This window comes from Salvelinus alpinus, chromosome 2 (assembly GCF_045679555.1).
Source record: "Salvelinus alpinus chromosome 2, SLU_Salpinus.1, whole genome shotgun sequence".
Lineage (NCBI taxonomy): Eukaryota > Metazoa > Chordata > Actinopteri > Salmoniformes > Salmonidae > Salvelinus > Salvelinus alpinus.
Window position 1 is genome coordinate 44,903,351 of NC_092087.1, and position 21,899 is coordinate 44,925,249.

General features: G+C 43.8%; 1 protein-coding gene across 4 annotated transcripts in view; it reads right to left on the bottom strand.

Moving 5' to 3' along the window:
• Positions 1 to 3,851: 3,851 nt before the first annotated feature.
• Positions 3,852 to 21,899, bottom strand: part of pbrm1l (polybromo 1, like) — a 38,527-nt gene continuing 20,479 nt past the window's right edge. The window contains exons 21-31 of one of the 4 annotated variants that reach the window (XM_071381129.1): positions 17,548 to 17,790; positions 11,969 to 12,114; positions 11,489 to 11,646; positions 11,086 to 11,269; positions 10,606 to 10,816; positions 7,479 to 7,677; positions 7,065 to 7,136; positions 6,300 to 6,413; positions 4,883 to 4,947; positions 4,545 to 4,752; positions 3,852 to 4,312 (exon numbers count right to left, since the gene is read on the bottom strand). In XM_071381129.1, coding sequence (XP_071237230.1) covers positions 4,149 to 4,312; positions 4,545 to 4,752; positions 4,883 to 4,947; positions 6,300 to 6,413; positions 7,065 to 7,136; positions 7,479 to 7,677; positions 10,606 to 10,816; positions 11,086 to 11,269; positions 11,489 to 11,646; positions 11,969 to 12,114; positions 17,548 to 17,790 — 1,764 coding nt within the window. In that variant the 3' untranslated portion in view covers positions 3,852 to 4,148. Of the gene's footprint in view, positions 4,313 to 4,544; positions 4,753 to 4,882; positions 4,948 to 6,299; positions 6,414 to 6,995; positions 7,137 to 7,478; positions 7,678 to 10,605; positions 10,817 to 11,085; positions 11,270 to 11,488; positions 11,647 to 11,968; positions 12,115 to 17,547; positions 17,791 to 21,899 lie in introns of all 4 variants that reach the window. The other 3 variants (XM_071381120.1, XM_071381140.1, XM_071381133.1) reach the window with 3 other exon arrangements.

The window sequence follows — 21,899 nt, forward strand, 5'->3', positions numbered from 1 at the left end:
ACAGCGCGCCTCCAACCCGGAAGCCAGCCGCACCAATGTGTCGGAGGAAACACCGTGCACCTGGCCACCTCGGTTAGCGCGCACTGCACCCGGCCCGCCACAGGAGTCACTGGAGCGCGATGAGACAAGGATATCCCTACCGGCCAAACCCTCCCTAACCCGGACGACGCTAGGCCAATTGTGCGTCGCCCCACGGACCTCCCGGTCGCGGCCGGCTGCGACAGAGCCTGGGCGCGAACCCAGAGACTTCTGGTGGCGCAGCTAGCGCTGCGATGCAGTGCCCTAGACCACTGCGCCACCCGGGAGGCCCATAATTGATTTTAAATGGTTTATACTTTTACTTTTGATACTTAAGGATTGAATCCTAAAATGACATACCCAAATGTAACTGCCTGTAGCTCAGGACCTGAAGCAAGGATATGCATATTCTTGATACCATTTGAAAGGAAACACTTTGAAGTTTGTGGAAATGTTAAATGAATGTAGGAGAATATAACACATTAGATCTGGTAAAAGATAATACAAAGAAATACAAATAAAAACATTTTTGTTTGTTTTTTGTACCACCTTTGAAATGCAAGAGAAAGACCATAATTTATTATTCCAGCCCAGGTGCAATTTAGATGTTGGCCACTAGATGTAAGCAGTGTATGTGCAAAGTTTTAGACTGATCCAATGAACCATTGCATGTCTGTTTTTGTATCAAGACTGCCCAAATGTGCCTAATTGGTTTATTAATACAATTTCAAGTTCATAACTGTTCACTCTCCTCAAACAATAGCATGGTATTCTTTCACTGTAATAGCTACTGTATATTGGACAGTGCAGATAGATTAACAAGTATTTAATCTTTCTGCCAATATCAGATATGTCTATGTCCTGGGAAATGTTCTTGTTACTTACAACCTCACACTAATCACATTAGCCTATTTTAGCTCAACCGTCCCGCCGGGGGTGGGGGGAGGCACCGATCCTGTAGAGGTTAAGTACATTTAAAACCAAATACTTCAAATCAACTTTTATTTGTCACATGCGCCGAATACAACAGGTGTAGACCTTACAGTGAAATGCTTACTTACAAGCCCTTAACCAAAAATGCAGTTAAGAAAATACAAATTAAATTTAAAAAAAAGTAAGAGATAAGAATAACAAATAATTAAGAGCAGCAGTAACTAACAATAGCGGGGCTATATACAGGGTGTACCGGTACAGAGTCATTGTGCTGGGGCACCGGTGTCGAGGTAATTGAGGTAATATGTACATAGGTAGAGTTATTAAAGTGACTATGGATAAATAATAATAATAAAATAAGAGTAGCAGCAGCAGCGTATAGGGGGGGGGGGGGGGGGGGGGGGGGCAATGCAAATAGTCTGGGTAGCCTTTTGATTAGCTGTTCAGGAGTCTTATGGCTTGGGGGTAGAAGCTGTTAAGAAGCATCTTGGACCTAGACTTGGCGCTCCGGTACCGCTTGCCGTGCGGTAGCAGAGAGAACAGTCTATGACTAGGGTGGCTGGAGTCTTTGACAATTTTTAGGGCCTTCCTCTGACACCGCCTGATATAGAGGTCCTGGATGGCAGGAAGCTTGGCCCCGGTGAAGTACTGGGCCATACGCACTACCATCTGTAGTGCCTTGCGGTTGGAGGCCGAGCAGTTGCCATACCAGGCAGTGATGCAACCCGTCAGGATGCTCTCGATGGGGTAGCTGTAAAACATTTTGAGGATCTGAGGACCCATGCCAAGTCTTTTCAGTCTTCTGAGGGGGAATAGGTTTTGTCATGCCCTCTTCACAACTGTTTTGGTGTGCTTGGACCATGTTAGTTTGTTGGTGATGTGGACGCCAAGGAACTTGAAGCTCTCAACCTGCTCCACTACAGCCCCGTCGATGAGAATGGGGGTGTGCTCGGTCCTCATTTTCCTGTAGTCCACAATCATCTCCTTTGTCTTGATCACGTTGGAGGGAGAGGTTGTTGTCCTCCCTATTGGCTGTCTCATCGTTGTCGGTGATCAGGCCTACCACTGTTGTGTCGTCTGCAAACTTAATGATGGTGTTGGAGTCGTGCCTGGCCGTGCAGTCATGAGTGAACAGGGAGTACAGGAGGGGACTGAGAACGCACCCGAGGGGCCCCCGTGTTGAGGATCAGCGTGGTGGATGTGTTGTTACCTACCCTTACCACCTGGGGGCGGACCGTCAGGAAGACCATGATCTAGTTGCAGAGGGAGGTGTTTAATCCCAGGGTCCTTAGTTTATGATGAGCTTTGAGGGCACTATGGTGTTGAACACTAAGCTGTAGTCAATGAATAGCATTTCTCACATAGGTGTTCCTTTTGTCCAGGTGTGAAAGGGCAGTGTGGAGTGCAATAGATTGCATCATCTGTTGATCTGTTGGGGCGGTATGCAAATTAGAGTGGGTCTAGGGTTTCTGGGATAATAGTGTTTATGTGAGCCATGACCAGCCTTTCAAAGCATTTCATGGCTACAGACGTGAGTGCTACATGTCGGTAGTCATTTTGGCAGGTTATCTTAGTGTTCTTGGGCACTGGGACTATGGTGGTCTGCTTGAATGTCAGTTTAGACACTTGCCAGTTGGTCCGCGCATGCTCAGAGTACACGTCCTGGTAATCCGTCTGGCCCTGCGGCCTTTTGAATGTTGACCTGTTTAAAGGTCTTACTCACATCGGCTGTGGAGAGCGCGATCACACAGTCGTCCGGAACAGCTGAAGCTCCCATGTATGTTTCAGTGTTACATCATTGCAGAGAACACAATTCCACTGCTTCAGAGTCCAATGGCGGAGAGCTTTACACCATTCCAGCCGACGCTTGGCATTGCAAATGGTGATCTTAGGCTTGTGTGCGTGCGGCTGCTCGGTCATGGAAACCCATTTCGTGAAGCTCCCGACGAACAATTATTGTGCTGATGTTGCTTCTAGAGGCAGTTTGGAACTCAGTAGTGAGTGTTGCAACCGAGTTGTTGCTCCTAGATGTTTCCACTTCACAAAAACAGCACTTACAGTTGACCGGGGCAGCTCTAGCAGGGCAGAAATTTGACAAACTGACTTGTTGGAAAGGTAGTGTATTATGATGGTGCCACGTTGAAAGTGACTGAGCTCTTCAGTACAGGCCATTCTACTGCCAATGTTGTGCCTTGGATTTACGTACAGAATAATAAGAATTTGAATAAGTGCCTTATACGTGAATGGAGTCAAATGATAATGCTCATCACTAATCTCCTTGAGGGATATCTCTCATAATAAACCTAATGGTGCATGGATTGATCAAACAACAAACAAATCAAACAAAACCACCATAATTGTCCTCAGCACATTTATTTTGTCAGTGAATGACCGTAAGCTGCAAAGAACTTTAACTTACATTGAGAAATCTTTACAACCATGATACAAAAGAGAAAAATCACACACACAAACCTAAGCTTTTTATGCTCAAAAAATATAAAATCCATGATTGATTCACTATAAAATATTGCTTCTCTAACCACATTTTTCTTCCTGTGTCTGTGAGAGAGAGACAATAGCTGTGTTTGAGAGCATCAAAACTGTGATGTATCATGGGTAAATTGTGACTGACTAATGTACAAGAAATAATGAGTCATTATTTACGATGCAAGATTAATAGTAGATCAGTCAGTCAGCAGTCGCCTGCACTGTCGAACATTTCACATTTATATTTTAGTCATTTAGCAGATGCTCTTATCCAGAGAAACTTACAGTAGTGAGTGCATAATTGTTGTACTTTTTCGTACTGATCACCTGTGGGATTCGAACCCATAACCATGGCGTTGCAAGCGCCATACTCTACCAAAAGCCACACAGGACCCAAACAAGCCCAGTGGTTGCATAGCCGCGCGAAGTATGGGTGCGGAGGGTGCTGCAGCACCCCCTGAAAAATCCCCCAAAATAATAACAACAAATATATATATATATATATATTTTTTTTCTTCTTTTTTTTTTTCCTCTCCACAAAAGTAGTGTACTGGGCATTTACTAGTCCTGTATTAGTGGACCACTTGCTGTCTGTTGCACGGGAAAAGATGTGGTTAGCTAATATGTTAAACACCTATCCAGGCATTGTGAGATCTGGCAGGTGTCTGCAATGAAGTCAGCCAGGAACACGGCCAGTAGTTTGAGGTTTTTTACATGTTGTACACCTGACGTATGTTCAGTGAGTCTCGAAGCATCAGGTCCCGCAGGCGCCACAGTGCATCTGCCATCGTCTTGTGGGCTCCCTTGCTCTTCAGCCAATGGGAAGGGAGCCTGCTCTCCTGGTCTTTGGACAGGTGGGCATCTCTCCGACGCGCTGTGGAAATGACAGACTTTACCCATTTTGCTCACAACACACACACACCCACAAACAGAAGTGTAGAAACTCAGCAATAAAAGACACCTAAGAGGACAGCTATTCAAGAGACCGAGAATACATGGGAGTAGAGGGAGAAGGAAATTGTTGCGCTCAATTCATTGGAGTTAATTCAGTATGCTGCAGTACAGGTGCGTAGAGAAGAACAGCACATTTGTGATTAGAAATATACCTTTGAGAGATTGGTCCCACTTGCTGACTGTGTCGGTCTCTGCGTTCAAGCCCTCGATGTACTTGAGGTAGGCCTCAGAGTGAAGCACCCTCTGTGTCTTGGGCGGTGGAGCCACAAACATGGGAGTCATGGGCTGGAGGTGAGAGGGCTGGCCTAGCTGGCCTGGGTAGGGTGGAGGAGCCTGCTGCCCCTGGCTAAACATCCCAGGCTGAAGGGAGATACAGGAAAACATAATAAGAGCACTGCTTTCCCACTGCATTTGGGTACAATATACCGTGTATGGAACTAATGAGTGCAGTAGCTCATTGGTAGTTCTTAGTAATAAGTTAGGCTTTTACCTGTTGCATGTAGTAGTGGCCTCCGGGACTTCCTTGCATGCCATTCATACCAGGACCCATCATACCTATCACAAAAAGAATGAGTTTCCACACACAACAACATGCATTGTTAGTGTAGGATGTATAACATGGTGGATGTGCATAGAATGCATGCTGTAGAATAAATGTGTGCGCTTCTTTATTTGTAGTCATATAGCTCCACATGCATTACATGTTTGTTCATGTGTTAATTGAGCTGACCTTGGATTCCGAGATATGCGAGCAGATGGAACAGAGTAATACTGTGCGAATGTGTAGAGAGGTAAAGGACGGTGGAACCCCTGTAGAGAAGGTCGCTACCCACTAGTACCTACAGAAAGTTTACAAACCCCCCCTTGGATTTCTTCACATTTATTGTGTTACAAAGTGGGATTAAAATGGATTTAAATTGTCATTTTTTGTCAATAATCTACACAAAATACTCTGTCAAATAAAAAATAAAACACTAATATACCTTGATTAGGATAAGTGTTCACCCCACGAGTCAATACATGTTTGAAACACCTTTGGCAGCGATTACAGCTGTGAGTCTTCTTGACTAAGTCTCATAAGAGTTTTGCACACCTGCATTGGGCAATACCTGCAAATTATTAATTAAATTATTCAAGCTCTGTCAAGGTGTTGGGGATCATGGCTAGACAGCAATTTTCAAGTCTTGCCACAGATTTTCAAGGAGAATTAAGTCAAAACTGTGACTTGATAAGCAACTCCAGTGAAAGATTTGGCTTTGTGTTGTAGGTTATTGTCCAGCTGAAAGGTGAATTCCTCTCCCAGTGTCTGGTGTAAAGCAGACTGAAGCAGGTTTTCCTTTAGGATTTTGCCTGTGCTTAGCTCCATCCAGTTTCTTTTCACTCTGAAAAACTCCCCAAGCATACCCATACCATGATGCAGCCACCACCATGCTTGAAAATAAGGAAGCAGTTACTTAGTGATGTGTTGTGTTTGCCACAAACAAAAGGCTTTGCATTTTGGCCAAAAAGTGTATTCCTTTATATCATTTTCTTATCACTTTGACATTATGGAGTATTAGATGTCGATCGATGACAAAAAAAATACAATTAATTTGTAGACTTTCGATAGGCACTGTAGCTCTAATGCAGAGCAATAGAATGTCCAGCTACCTTCTTTACTTTTCAAAGTGTTTTGTTCTGCAACCTGGACCTCGCCAACTCAGGTTTACATTTTCCCATCTCGGAACAGACAGACAGAGACCAGGCTTGGCAGCCTGAATGGTCAGTGGGCCACCACAGCACAACCTGTCTGTGGACCAGGTAAACCCCTCCAGCAGGAGAGACCAAGACACGACTGACTAGAAGCTACTGACTGACCAGGACAGGTTTGACCTTGGCCTGGAGTGGAAGGTGGGTGGGGTCCTTACCCGGGTAGGGCATGCCAGGTTGGTACCCAGGCATACCTGGCTGGAGGTGTTGGGGGCCCTCATGGGGGCCCTGCATGGGCATGCCGTAGGGGGGGCCGTAAGCTCCCATCATGCCTTAGGAGGAGGAGGCGGGGCCGGGAATGACAACAACAACGATACCCATGCATAAGTGACATGCAACTGACTATCCAAAAGACATGCACTACATATTAATGAATGATAAAATATTAAGTTAAACAAGCTAGTAAGTAAAACAAGAATGGATGTTACTATAAAGAAGAGTTTAAAATAATACAAATACTATTTTTGGTCATGCAGTTGATTTGGATCATGCAAACTCTGATTCAATGCATTTGATGCAAAACAAAATATAAAACAGGGATGAAATACTAAATTAAAATTAGCAGCAAAAGAGACAAAAACAATCACAGCCTATAATGAGGATGCAGTTGAAAGCCACTGGACAATTTTGAATGGGCTATTTCTGGATAGGGGAAGAGGGTAAATAAATTAAGGTTGAATTGTTTTAGCAGTCCAGCTTCATTATTTCCCAAGTAGCTGCTAAGTCCCAAGCAATGGTGCCATCGCCCTGAATCCCAAATCTCCCCTAGCCACTACCCTTTAGGCACTGTAGATCTGGGTGCTTAGGGGCTAGTGGTTGATTTGGGATGTCTGTCTCTGTGAGGAAGGGGTTACCTGGACCAGGCATCATTCCCATGTGGCTAGGCGAAGGCACCACCCCCATCATGGACCCTACTGGGGTACCTGCTCTCGGGGATGCTTGCTGCTGGGCTGCCCTCTCCTTCTCCTGCCGCTCCACCACCCTGGCTGCTCGCTCTGGAACAAACAACAATACGCAGACTTGGATTAATTCATACCGCTAACACTGAAGGGACATAACACTCCAAGTTTGTCAGATGTTTGGCTAGGGATATGGACTAGCGTATTTTGTTTTGTCGACATTTGGAAAGTTTACCTTCAAATTAGCTGTTTCTAGCAGGCCTGACGTGACATTTTTTTATCCAACATGTACTTTACTCGCATGAAAAGGTTGAATGGAAACCTGGTTATTGTCATCACCAATCTGATTGCAGATCTCAAACGGTGTATGAATCCACTGGTGAAACAAAGTCTCCATAGAGATGCCTCAGTACTAGCATGCTTCCCTGGCCTTCCTACCTTCATACTCTACTTTCTTGGGAGCCTCCAGGTTCCTCCACTCGGTGCCCACCAGACGGCTGAGCTCCCCGAAGGAGAAGTCAGGGTGGCGGGTCTTGATGACCGAACGCATCTCACTGCTGAATAGGATATAACCACTCATGTTGACCTTCCTCTTGGCTCCTTCCTTCTTAGAAACGCCCTTCGCCTTGGGGGTGGACTGTGAGAGAAACAGGGGGTAGACCAGTCAATGAACAGTAACACCCATGTTAATTAATAGTCAATGTCCACACCCCTGCATAAACCTAATTAGCATAATAAATACACCCCATAACATCCATCTGTATAAAGCTAAAGATGTGTTTTTTTTTATTGCATGGGCTGCATCTCAATCCACCGCATCTGTCAATGTTGGCCTTCCGCATCTGCGGTGAAAGGTGGCAGAGCTACAGAGGTGTTTGTCAGACTAGGAGACATCTTGAAAATGTTTCTCATGAAAACACTCACGAAAACATCTGTTGTGTCCAAAAGATAGAGATAGCTATATACAGTGCATTCGGAAAGTATTCAGACCCCTTGACTTTTCCCACATTTTGTTACGTTACAGCCATACCAAAATGTATTAAATTGTTCTTTTCCCTCAATCTACAGGTTTTTAGAAATTTTTGTAAATGTATAAAAAACTAAAACATATTTACATAAGTATTCAGACCCTTTACTCAGCACTTTGTTGAAGCACCATTGGCAGCGATTACAGCATCGAGTCTTCTTGGGTATGATGCTACAAGCTTGGCACACCTGTATTTGAGGAGTGTTTCCCATTCTTCTCTGCAGATCGGGCTGTCATGTGCCTTTTAATGAGGAGTTGCTTCCGTCTGGCCATTCTACCATAAAGGCGTGATTGGTGGAGTGCTGCAGAGATGGGAGAACCTTCCAGAAGGACAACCATCTCCACAGAGGAACTCTGTCAGAGTGACCATTGGGTTCTTGGAAACGTCCATCACATTTACATTTACATTTAAGTCATTTAGCAGACGCTCTTATCCAGAGCGACTCAAGGCCCTTCTCCCCCGATTGCGCAGCTTGGCCGGGCAGCCAGCTCTAGGAATAGTCTTGGTGGTTCCAAACTTCTTCCATTCAAGAATGATGGAGGCCACTGTGTTATTGGGGACCTTCAATGCTGCAGAAGTGTTTTGGGACCCTTCCCCAGATCTGTGCCTCGAAACAATCCTGTCTCAGAGCTCTACGGACAATTCCTTCGACCTCAAGGCTTGGTTTTGGCTCTGACATGCACTGTCACCTGTGGGACATTCTATAGACAGGTGTGTGCCTTTCCAAATCATGTCCAATCAATTGAATGTACCACAGGTTGACTCCAATCAAGTTGTAGAAACATCTCAAGAATGATCAATAGAAACAGGATGCCCCTGAGCTCAATTTCGAGTCACAAAGCAAATGGTCTGAATACTTACAGTACCAGTCAAAAGTTTGGACACACCTACAAGGGTTTTTCTTTATTTTCTACTATTACACATTGTAGAATAATAGTTAAGACATCAAAACTATGAAATAACACATGAAATCATGTAGGAACCAAAAAAAGTGTTAAACAAATCAAAATATTTTATATTTGAAATTCCTCAAAGTAGCCACCCATTGCCTTGATGACAGCTTTGCACACTCTTGGCATTCTCTCAACCAGCTTCATGAGGTAGTCACCTGGAATGCATTTCAATTAACAGGTGTGCCTCGTTAAAAGTTAATTTGTGGAATTTCTTTCCTTCTTAATGCGTTTGAGCCAATAAGGTATGGGTGGTATACAGAAGATAGCCCTATTTGGTAAAAGACCAAGTCCATATTATGGCAAGAACAGCCCAAATAAGCAAAGAGAAACGACAGTTTCATTACTTTAAGACTAGAAGGTCAGTCAATCCAGAAAATTAAGAACTTTGAAAGTTTCTTCAAGTGCAGTCGCAAAAACCATCAAGCACTATGATGAAACTGGCTTTCATGAGGACCGCCACAGGAAAGGAAGACCCAGAGTTACCTCTGCTGCAGAGGATAAGTTCATTACAGTTATCAGCCTCAGAAATCTGCAATTAACTGCACCTCAGATTGCATCCAAATAAATGCTTCAGAGTTCAAGTAACAGATACATCTCAACATCAACTGTTCAGAGGAAACTGCGCGAAATCAGGTCTTCATGGTCGAATTGCTACTGAAGGACACCAATAAGAAGAATAAACTTGCTTGGGCCAAGATACACGAGCAATGGACATTAGACCGGTGGAAAGCTGTCCTTTGGTCTGATGAGTCCAAACCTGAGATTTTTGTGTCTTTGTGAGATGCAGAGTAGGTGAACAGATGATCTCTGCATGTGTGGTTCCCACCGTGAAGCATGGAGGAGTGATGGTGTGGAGGTGCTTTGCTGGTTACACTGTCTGTGATTTAACACTTAACCAGCATGGCTACCACAGCATTCTGCAGCGATATGCCACCCATCTGGTTTGCGCTTAGTGGAACTATAATTTTTCCCCCAAACAGGACAATGACCCAAAACACACCTCCAGGCTGTGTAAGGGATATTTGACAAAGAAGGAGAGTGATGGGGTGCTGCACCAGATGACCAAAAGGTGGCTACTTTGAATATTAACTTTTTTGGTTACTACATGATTCCATATGTTTCTTAGTTTTGATGTCTTCACTATTATTCTACAATGTAGAAAATAGTAAAAATAAAGAAAAACCCTTGAATGAGTATGTGTGTCCAAACTTTTGACTGTTACTGTATACATACACACCTAAAAGGGGACTTAAATCTAAATCAAATAGCTAAATTATCCTTTGTATCACCATCTTAAAACAATTCCATATGTTAGCTTAGTAGAAGTTTTAAGATCTTGGGGTAATGATGGCAATGGGTGTAAAATCTGCATAGAGCTATGTGTGATGCATGACTGGCTGAATGGAGGGATTAGGTGGGAGTAGGCATACGAACTGGATGCTTGGATAAAAGTAAGACATTGGGCCAAGGGTGTGTGAGTGGCTGTATATGAGGAAGGGATAAGATATTTGGGGCGAGGAGAGGCGTGTGTGTGTGGAAGGGTACAACAGTTGGGCATTCAGTGCGTGTGGGTGTTTGTAAGACCTGGGGAGGAGGGGTGTAAGGCATGATGTCCAAATCGCTTGCCAGAGGGGTCTGAATGGTGGGCATGGAGGGGGTCTCTGGAGCCTCGTTCTCATCCTCCAGGTCATCCAGATCCTCATCCCCCTCATCCATGTCTGCCAGTTTCAGCTCCAGTTCCTCAATCTTCTTATTCAGCAGAGGAGATGGCTCCTTCTGGGGCACTATCAACTTCCTGGATATGGACCAATCAGAGAAGAGGGTTGATACTAGCTAAACAAGAAAATCACAAGTGCTATCTATTTAACCAAGTCTTTGGTGACAGTCCAATTCTCTTCCCTTGTTCTCCCTGAAGTAAGCAGAGAAGCTTCCTTAGCCTGTATATACACACCAGTCCAATCCACGAGGGGGAGTGAATTAGTTCAGCGCACACTTCAGGAGGAGAAAGGGGATAGGGCTTTTACCTGTTCTATGTTAAATGTACAGTATGTGAGTCACTCCCACCTGAAGTAGTAGACCTCGTCGTCCACCACCTTAGCGTGGAGGGAGAAGCGCTTCAGGCCCTTAAACTTCTTCATCTGCTTCTCACTCTCAATGTAACGGCTCTCACACAGAAACACGTCCTCCTCAGACACCTCAGTGGGCCGACACGAAAGGTAGTCCTTAAAGGACGACACCACACATTTACCTGCAGGACGGAGGGATGGAGAGAATGATGGTTAATTATAGGGCCAATTATACTGCTATTGAACCTAGTATTCCAAGGGGTACTTGATGTCTGAAACGGTTTGAATGTCTGAAACTAGTCTAGCAAAGGTTTGATAATGAAAACAACTATAATGAATGCATGTTGAGTGTAGAGAGGATGCGGAAGGCAGTGCAGAAGCCTAGCAAAGTAGTAAGGTACCTATGACGCAGGTCATGGGGCAGGCCTCCTCCACGTTGCTGAGGAACACCTCTCTCTTGTAGAACATCCTGGTGGGCTCGTGTCCTGTCTCCTCTGGGTGGATGAAGATGGGTCCGAAGAAAAATGCTGCGCCGTCGAGCACCCACAGCTTCTCTATCCTGTTACAGTTCAATTCATTAAAATAGCCCTGTTGGCTTCCTAATGGCCACATTCACAGACATACACCACATCTCCATACTCAAAACACAAAGGGTTTATCTCAATCCATATTTATGTGATTTATGACATCTTATTTTCTCAACTGCATTGGAGGAGTAGGTCACAGGTCCCTCCCCTCGGACCATGTTCTCCAATGCATTTTTGAGAAAGAGGCGATAGGACGAGAGGAATCGAGGAAAGAGAAAAAGCTACCGACACCATCAACACATTACAAAAGAGTTCTGAAGAGAAACCAAATACTACGAGGTGTGTTTGACGTACCTGCCGACACGGGGTTTAACGAGCCCATGTGACTGGACGTAGACACAGTCTCCCACCTTCAGCCACATGTTGTTGTAGTGGAGCTGGTCGTAGTACTGACAGCCTGGCTCCCCTCCACTCATCTCTACCGGGACATCCTCAAGCTCCTACACACAGTATGAGAGCACACACTCAGTAACACCGGTACACTTTTTAACACTATCGTGTCAACCCAAACCCATATTGTGACCCGATTCAGATATTTTCCTTTCACGTCATCCTTTCCAACACCGCTCGAGCAACTATGGTGCGTAACCAACACAGCGTGGCTTTGTTCAGTTCGGCACAACAATATGGAACGGATACGTTAATACATTCCAATGTTTCAGTGTTGTTTATGATGAAATTAGAGATAAGAAGTAGGGTTGAATGGTGCAAAGCCGGTTATCGAGATTTACCTCCGAAAACCACTCTCTTTTCCCGGGATAAATAACTGTGAGAACCCGGTAAATGATAATAAATGACCGATATGAACAGCATGGAGTGATATGGAACTGTTAAATTATATGCAATGTCTAAATCTGGCTTCTCTACAGCCTGTATGATGAATCAGGGTGGGGACAGACAGCCCATCTCAGTATGGAGTCAGTTCACAATGTACGTAGACCCATCATGGTACATTTTTTCTTGTGACAGGTAGGTCTACATTTGCTGCAGCATAGCCTATGCTACAGTAATATAAAGACCGAATGCGCGTCTAAATGTACCAATATCTATCTGGCTTTCGGGAGTCACTTTGTTCTTTTTAAATTGTAAAGATGATAATTTTTTTAATTGCAGCTGCTGAGTCTTAAAACAGCCTATCACTCGAATATCATTGCATGCGCGAGCATTCTCTCGCATTCAAATTGCATCCTAGAGATCTCTCTCATATAGTGCATCTACAGTGGGGAGAACAAGTATTTGATACACTGCCGATTTTGCAGGTTTTCCTACTTACAAAGCATGTAGAGGTCTGTAATTTTTATCACAGGTACACTTCAACTGTGAGAGACGGAATCTAAAACAAAAATCCAGAAAATCACATTGTATGATTTTTAAGTAATTAATTTGCATTTTATTGCATGACATAAGTATTTGATACATCAGAAAAGCAGAACTTAATATTTGGTACAGAAACCTTTGTTTGCAATTACAGAGATCATACGTTTCCTGTAGTTCTTGACCAGGTTTGCACACACTGCAGCAGGGATTTTGGCCCACTCCTCCATACAGACCTTCTCCAGATCCTTCAGGTTTCGGGGCTGTCGCTGGGCAATACGGACTTTCAGCTCCCTCCAAAGATTTTCTATTGGGTTCAGGTCTGGAGACTGGCTAGGCCACTCCAGGACCTTGAGATGCTTCTTACGGAGCCACTCCTTAGTTGCCCTGGCTGTGTGTTTCGGGTCGTTGTCATGCTGGAAGACCCAGCCACGACCTATCTTCAATGCTCTTACTGAGGGAAGGAGGTTGTTGGCCAAGATCTCGCGATGCATGGCCCCATCCATCCTCCCCTCAATACGGTGCAGTCATCCTGTCCCCTTTGCAGAAAAGCATCCCCAAAGAATGATGTTTCCACCTCCAAGCTTCACGGTTAGGATGGTGTTCTTGGGGTTGTACTAATCCTTCTTCTTCCTCCAAACACGGCGAGTGGAGTTTAGACCAAAAAGCTCTATTTTTGTCTCATCAGACCACATGACCTTCTCCAATTCCTCCTCTGGATCATCCAGATGGTCATTGGCAAACTTCAGACGGGCCTGGACATGCGCTGGCTTGAGCAGGGGGACCTTGCGTGCGCTGCAGGATTTTAATCCATGACGGCGTAGTGTGTTACTAATGGTTTTCTTTGAGACTGTGGTCCCAGCTCTCTTCAGGTCATTAACCAGGTCCTGCCGTGTAGTTCTGGGCTGATCCCTCACCTTCCTCATGATCATTGATGCCCCACGAGGTGAGATCTTGCATGGAGCCCCAGACCGAGGGTGATTGACCGTCATCTTGAACTTCTTCCATTTTCTAATAATTGCGCCAACAGTTGTTGCCTTCTCACCAAGCTGCTTACCTATTGTCCTGTAGCCCATCCCAGCCTTGTGCAGGTCTACAATTTTATCCCTGATGTCCTTACACAGCTCTCTGGTCTTGGCCATTGTGGAGAGGTTGGAGTCTGTTTGATTGAGTGGGTGGACAGGTGTCTTTTATACAGGTAACGAGTTCAAACAGGTCCAGTTAATACAGGTAATGAGTGGAGAACAGGAGGGCTTCTTAAAGAAAAACTAACAGGTCTGTGAGAGCCGGAATTCTTACTGGTTGGTAGGTGATCAAATACTTATGTCATGCAATAAAATGCGAATTAATTACTTAAAAATCATACAATGTGATTTTCTGGATTTTTGTTTTAAATTCCGTCTCTCACAGTTGAAGTGTACCTATGATAAAAATTACAGACCTCTACATGCTTTGTAAGTAGGAAAACCTGCAAAATCGGCAGTGTATCAAATACTTGTTCTCCCCACTGTATATATAGTGCATGTGGACACCCCTTCAAATTAGTAGATTAGGCTCTTTCAGCCACACCCGTTGCTGACAGGTGTATAATAGCACATAGCAATGCACTCTCCATAGACATAACATTGGCAGCAGAATGGCATGTACTGAAGAGCTGTGACTTTCAACGTGACACCGTCATAGGATGCCACCTTTCCAACAGTTCAGTTCGTCAAATTTCTGCCCGCTAGAGCTGCCCCGGTCAACGTCTAGGAGCAACAACGGTTCAGCCGTGAAGTGGTAGGCCACACAAGCTCACAGAACGGGACCACCGAGAGCTGAAGAGCGTAAAAATTGTCTGTCCTCAGTTGTAACACTCACTACCAAGTTCAAACTGCCTCTAGAAGCAACGTCAACACAATAACTCGGCGGGAGCTTCATGAAATGGGTTTCCATGGCCGAACAGCCGCACACAAGCCTAAGATCACCATGTGCAATGCCAAGCGTCGACTGCAGTGGTGTGAAGCTCGCCGCCATTGTACTATGGAGCAGTGGAAACGCGTTCCCTGGATTGATGAATCACGCTTCACCATCTGGCAGTCCGAATCTGGGTTTGGCAAATGCCAGGAGAACGCTACCTGCCCCAATGCATAGTGCCAACTGTACAGTTTGGTGAAGGAGGAATAATGGTCTGGGGCTATTTTTCATGGTTCGGGCTAGGCCCCTTAGTTCCAGTGAAGGGAAATATTAACGCTACAGCATACAACGACATTCTAGACGATTCTGTGCTTCCAACTTTGTGGTAACAGTTTGGGGAAGGCCCTCACCCGTTTCAGCATCACAACGCCCCCGTGCACAAAGCGAGGTCCATACAGAAATAGTTTGTCAAGCCAGCGAGCCAGGCCTAATTGGCCAACATCAGTGCCCGACCTCACTAATGCTCTTGTGACTGAATGGAAGCAAGTCCCAGCAGCAATGTTCCAACATCCAGTGGAAAACCTTCCCAGAAGAGTGGAGGCTGTTATATCAAAGGGGGGGACCAACTTCATATTAATGCCCATGATTTTGGAATGAGATGTTCGACGAGCAGGTGTCCACATACACTACATGAACAAAAGCATCTATCCTCCTAGCCAACCTCTTTAAGATAATAAATTCAATGCAGTATAAGCCTTATATTTAGCTAATTAATGATGGGTTATGCATAATATGCTTCTAACTTACAGCTGTTACTTGCGCAATACGCAAGCACCTGTGCTCCGCTTGTCTCTCCTTAAAAAAAAAGAAGCTCCTTAGCTCGGAGTCCCATGCAGGAAAAGGTAGACTAGAATAGCTTGCTGGACATAATTTTTTAAAACATTTCTAATACCAATACACTATTCCAAAAGGAACGTAAGCTCTTTATTTGCTGAATGTTAAATACAGCAGCCAATAGAACTCACGGGTAGTTTACAAGAAGAGCGAACGTGCGATGGCGGTAGGCTGTAGCAGTTATTTATTCAGACCCACTCAATCTTCGTGAAGAGAAGTGAAAGCCTTCATCTAATTCTAGTCCAATATTCTAGGATGTCATTAGAATGAGGACTTATTTCATTTAACTGTTGAAAGTGAGGAAGGAATGAAGCAACAAGAGTGATAAAAAGGAGGTAGTATAATAACATTAGGGGAAATATTATGGAAGTGATATATGCGTCAGCCTACTAATTATACAAATAGGCTGTATTATATTTCAAAATTAAAATCTAATTCGCTAGCCTATGCTTGCAACATTGTAGGCCACATGGGCTGCACCAGAACCCATGTTCTCTTCTGCTTCATCATGGTTTGAACAATGTGTGTAATTCCAGTCCATATAATACAGTACAGTAACACAGTTCACACTAAAAGTATTAGCCTACTGGAGCTAGTTTCATTTATTTACCCAAGAGAGCATATACAGTGCGAACTGGCTTGCTGGAAAGGTGGTACCCTATGATGGTGCCACGTTGAAAGTCACTGAGCTCTTCGGTATGGGCCATTCTACTGCCAATGTTGTGTCTCAGATTTATGCACAGAATAATACGAAATGCTCCGAGAGCATGTTGCAGACAGACAGATGAGTGGCCACAACTACAGTAGCTAGCTACATCATGGGCTTTTATGGTTTTCTGTCGTGCATAAATGTGTAGTAGCCTATATCATAGATGTATTGGATAACGGCACAATCATTCGGGCTTGGGCTCATTAAATGTCGTTCATGTAGGGCTCATAAAATGTATGTAGTATATGGCTCATCAGGCTCAGGTAGCATCAGGTTAAAATGTTCATGCTTATCAAAGCTCCAATCAAATCCAGACATATTTATATGCTTTATAATGCTTTTGAATAACACTTCCGGTTTTGGCAGGAAATGCTGGGTTACCTGGGAGAAAAGTGAATTGTAAAATACCAGGAAAATATTCAACCTTAAAAGAAGTACTCAATGAAGTGTTGCCTCACACATACAGTAAATATGGTCTTATTTGTGATTGACATGTCCAATAAGCAGGACAAATGCATTTCACTCTCTAAAATAAAATAGAATAATTAGGGCTGTCAAAGTTAAAGCTGCAATATGTAACTTTTTGGGCATCCTGATCAAATTCACATAGAAATTTTTATTTTATTTATTTATTTAACCTTTATTTAACCAGGTAGGCAAATTGAGAACACGTTCTCATTTACAATTGCGACCTGGCATGGGACTTATAGATCTGTCATTCTCATTGAAAGCAAGTCTGATACAGATTATTTTATGTTTCTTCCCTTACAATCAAATCATAGTATGCCTGTAACTCAATGCACTGCTTAAAAAAAAAACATAAATATATATCTTCAGGGCCAACATTTTTACAAATTCTAAAATGTTGATGAATTATTTTAATCATTTGACAGCACTAAAAATAATATATGCCATTTAGCAGACGCTTTTCTCCAAAGCGACTTAGTCATGTGTGCAACATTTTATGTAAGGGTGGTCCTGGGAATCAAACCCACTATCCTGGCGTGAGCACCATGCTATACCAACTGAGCTAATATCCTCCGGTGCACAGACTTCTCACCTTGTCGACGATACTGTGGCTGCCGTTATCGACCACGGCCAACAGTTTCTCCTGATCACGTTTGGCATACATGGAGGCCACCCGGATAACGGGCAATGGCACATCCCGAGGGACAAACCTCACGCCGGCTGGCCCGGCCCACATCTTGATTTTCTTGAAGGCCTTGTTCCTGGCAGAGTAACGGGACTCACAGACATACACATCCTCTGGTCTTACTCCCTCAGGCTGAAGCTTGAAGTAATCCTGTAGAGGGGAAGCACACAGTTGGTCAGTGTGTTGGAGGGAATCAGTTTGAGCAAGAATCACTAATCTTGGTAATGAGTAGTTATTTGGGATACAAGGTGACTTGTAGATCAGTGATTCTGCACAGTAGACAATGTAGACGATTTTAAAACACAAACAATATGGACTACTACATGTCAAAATGAGAGGGATGATGCTTCAAATGCTGGTTGAAAAGGTTTGCAGACTAACTTCAACAGAAATTACACTGCCTGTCCTTGTATATCTCATATTACAAATTGACATTACAATATTTAGCAACGGCAGGGCTTGGAATTCACTTTTTTTGCCACTTGTCCTATGGACAAGGACAGATTTTTTGCTTGTCTGAAAGCTCAAGTTACTTGTCCAAAAATAAAAACAATAGTCTGTAACACCATTTTTACACCATTGTATGATGCAAGGAACCACTTTACAAAATAAAATGCATTAGTATCTTTTTTTACCAGAGAGAATCACACAAAAAATATAGGTAACACTATTTGCATATTCAAGCTGCATATTCAACACTGCCCATTTAATGCTATCCTGGAGGATGGTTGCCCACCCTTGGTAGCCTATGAAATATTGTAACATTACAATTACAACCAAATAATAAAATTATTCACTCCACGGTTTGAAATTAAGGGCGTCCTGTCGTCCTTGGGGCGATAAAAGAAATGTCTGGTTCAAAACAAGACTCTGGGACAGTTCTAGAAAGACCGATCCCAAATTCATACAATGAGGATGCAACAGATCACTTTTAAGCCTTAAAATGTCGATACAGTTTTATTTCTTAATATTATAAGCTCAGCAAAGCGCACATGGCTGTAGGCTACATGTGAATTTTCCAAAATGAAATTATAGGGAAAATGGCATTCTCAAAAGCGCACCACACGTGCAAGCGGTTTCATGTGACAGAAGAAAATATTAGTTAGAAATTAAGAAAAATGGATGACCTAAAGATGCATAAACTAGTGTACAATCCTAGTCATATATTACTAATATGACTAGGATTGTACTTTCGGCAGCTGGACAAAAAAATAAAGTTGATTTGAAAACAAATAAAACAGGAAAGAAATGGTGATTTCAATGGCATATGAAGGGTTTATAAAATAATTTCCTCAACATTTCTATGGTCGTCTTTCGGCTAGCCTAGGCTACTTTTAAAAAGTTAAGACATGCTTCAGAAAACAACAAAACTTAATTGTTTAAAACCTGGACATTTAGTTTCAAAATGCTGACCGGTGCACAACAGGCACTGTCCTTCACTCTCCGGTCTTGTGACTATTTGATCTGAACAAACAGTGCCTCGAGTTTGTCGATAGAATCAAGCCTTTAGACGTAAATGTTAATTATCCTTCATTATATTTGTCAAACATTTAGCGTTTAGCCTATATATGTGTCAGAGGAGGTTGTTGGCACCTCAATTGGGGAGGACGGGCTCGTGGTAATGGCTGGGGCGGAAAAGTATCAAATACATCTACCATTCCATTCACTCTGTTCCAGCCATTATTATGAGCAGTCCTTCCCTCAGCAGCCTCTATTGATTTGTGTAACTAATTGTCTCGTTGAAAAAAAGTTTGGCTACATTTTCTGGCAATTTCCCGATGTCAGCATTGGTTTGGACATGAGCCTGTAGTCAATATGCATATGCCCTACACTTTGACATGTAGGCTTTTTTATGTACATGAAACATTTATTTCTATATCATTCCAACATTGGCCTCTCTGATCCAATTCTGATCTGAGTAATTGCCTGAGAGATTATTTAAAAAAATATTTCAAATCAAATTTTATTTGTCACATACACATGGTTAGCAGATGTTAATGCGAGTGTAGCGAAATGCTTGTGCTGCTAGTTCCGACCAATGCAGTAATATCTAACAAGTAATCTAACCTAACAATTTCACAACAACTACCTTATATACACAAGTGTAAAGGAATGGATAAGAATATGTACATAAAAATATATGAATGAGTGATGGCCGAACGGCATAGGCAAGATGCAATAGATGGTATAGAGTACAGTATATACTATAATACTATATAGTATATACTATATAACTACTGTATTTATTTATATATTTTGCTCCTTTGCACTCCATTATTTCTACTTTGCACATTCTTCGACTGCAAATCTACCATTCCAGTGTTTTACTTGCTATATTGTATTTACTTCACCACCACCAAATATATATATATATATATATATATATATTTAAATAAATATACATATGAGATGAGTAATGTAGGGTATGTAAAGATTATATAAAGTGCCATTGTTTAAAGTGGCTAGTGATACATTTATTACATAAATTTTTCCATTATTTAAGTGGCTAGAGTTGAGTCAGTATGTTGGCAGCAGCCACTCAATGTTAGTGATGGCTGTTTAACAGTCTGATGGCCTTGAGATAGAAGCTGTTTTTCAGTCTCTCGGTCCCAGCTTTGATGCACCTGTACTGACCTCGCCTTCTGGATGAGAGCGGGGTGAACAGGCAGTGGCTCGGGTGGTTGTTGTCCTTGATGATCTTTTTGGCCTTCCTGTGACATCGGTTGGTGTAGGTGTCCTGGAGGGCAGGTAGTTTGCCCCCGGTGATGCGTCGTGCAGACCTCACTACCCTCTGGAGAGCCTTACGGTTGTGGGCGGAGCAGTTGCTGTACCAGGCGGTGATACAGCCCGACAGGATGCTCTCGATTGTGTATCTGTAAAAGATTGTGAGTGTTTTTGGTGACAAGCCAAATTTCTTCAGCCTCCTGAGGTTGAAGAGGCGCTGCTGCGCGTTCTTCACCACGCTGTCTGCGTGGGTGGACCATTTCAGTTTGTCCGTGATGTGTACGCCGAGGAACTTAAAACTTTCCACTACTGTCCCGTTAATGTGGATAGGGGGGTGCTCCCTCTGCTGTTTCCTGAAGTGCACGATCATCTCCTTTGTTTTGTTGACATTGAGTGTGAGGTTATTTTCCTGACACCACACTCCGAGGGCCCTCACCTCCTCCCTGTAGTCAGTCTCGTCGTTGTTGGTAATCAAGCCTACCACTGTAGTGTCGTCTGCAAACTTGATGATTGAGTTGGAGGCGGGCATGGCCACGCAGTCGTGGGTGAACAGGGAGTACAGGAGAGGGCTGAGAACGCATCCTTGTGGGGCCCCAGTGTTGAGGATCAGCGGGGTGGAGATGTTGTTACCTACCCTCACCACCTGGGGGCGGCCCGTCAGAAAGTCCAGGACCAAGTTGCACAGGGCGGGGTCGAGACCCAGGGTCTCGAGCTTAATGACGAGTTTGGAGGGTACTATGGTGTTAAATGCTGAGCTGTAATCGATGAACAGCATTCTTACATAGGTATTCCTCTTGTCGAGATGGGTTAGGGCAGTGTGATTGCGATTGCGTTGTCTGTGAACCTATTGGGGCGGTAAGCAAATTGGAGTGGGTCTAGGGTGTCAGGTAGGGTGGAGGTGATATGGTCCTTGACTAGTCTCTCAAAGCACTTTATGATGATGGAAGTGAGTGCTACGGGGCGGTAGTCATTTAGCTCAGTTACCTTAGCTTTCTTGGGAACAGGAACAATGGTGGCCCTCTTGAAGCATGTGGGAACAGCAGACTGGGATAAGGATTGATTGAATATGTCCGTAAACACACCAGCCAGCTGGTCTGCGCATGCTCTGAGGACGCGGCCGGGGATGCCGTCTGGGCCTGCAGCCTTGCGAGGGTTAACACGTTTAAATGTTTTACTCACGCTGGCTGCAGTGAAGGAGAGCCCGCAGGTTTTGGTAGCGGGCTGTGTCAGTGGCACTGTATTGTCCTCAAAGCGAGCAAAGAAGTTGTTTAGTCTGTCTGGGAGCAAGACATCGTGGTCCGCGACGGGGCTGGTTTTTCTTTTGTAGTCCGTGATTGACTGTAGACCTAGCCACATACCTCTCGTGTCTGAGCCGTTGAATTGCGACTCTACTTTGTCTCAATACAGACGCTTAGCTTGTTTGATTGCCTTGCAGAGGGAATAGCTACACTGTTTGTATTCGGTCATGTTTCCGGAAACCTTGCGCTGATTAAAAGCAGTGGTTCGCGCTTTCAGTTTTGCGCAAATGCTGCCAT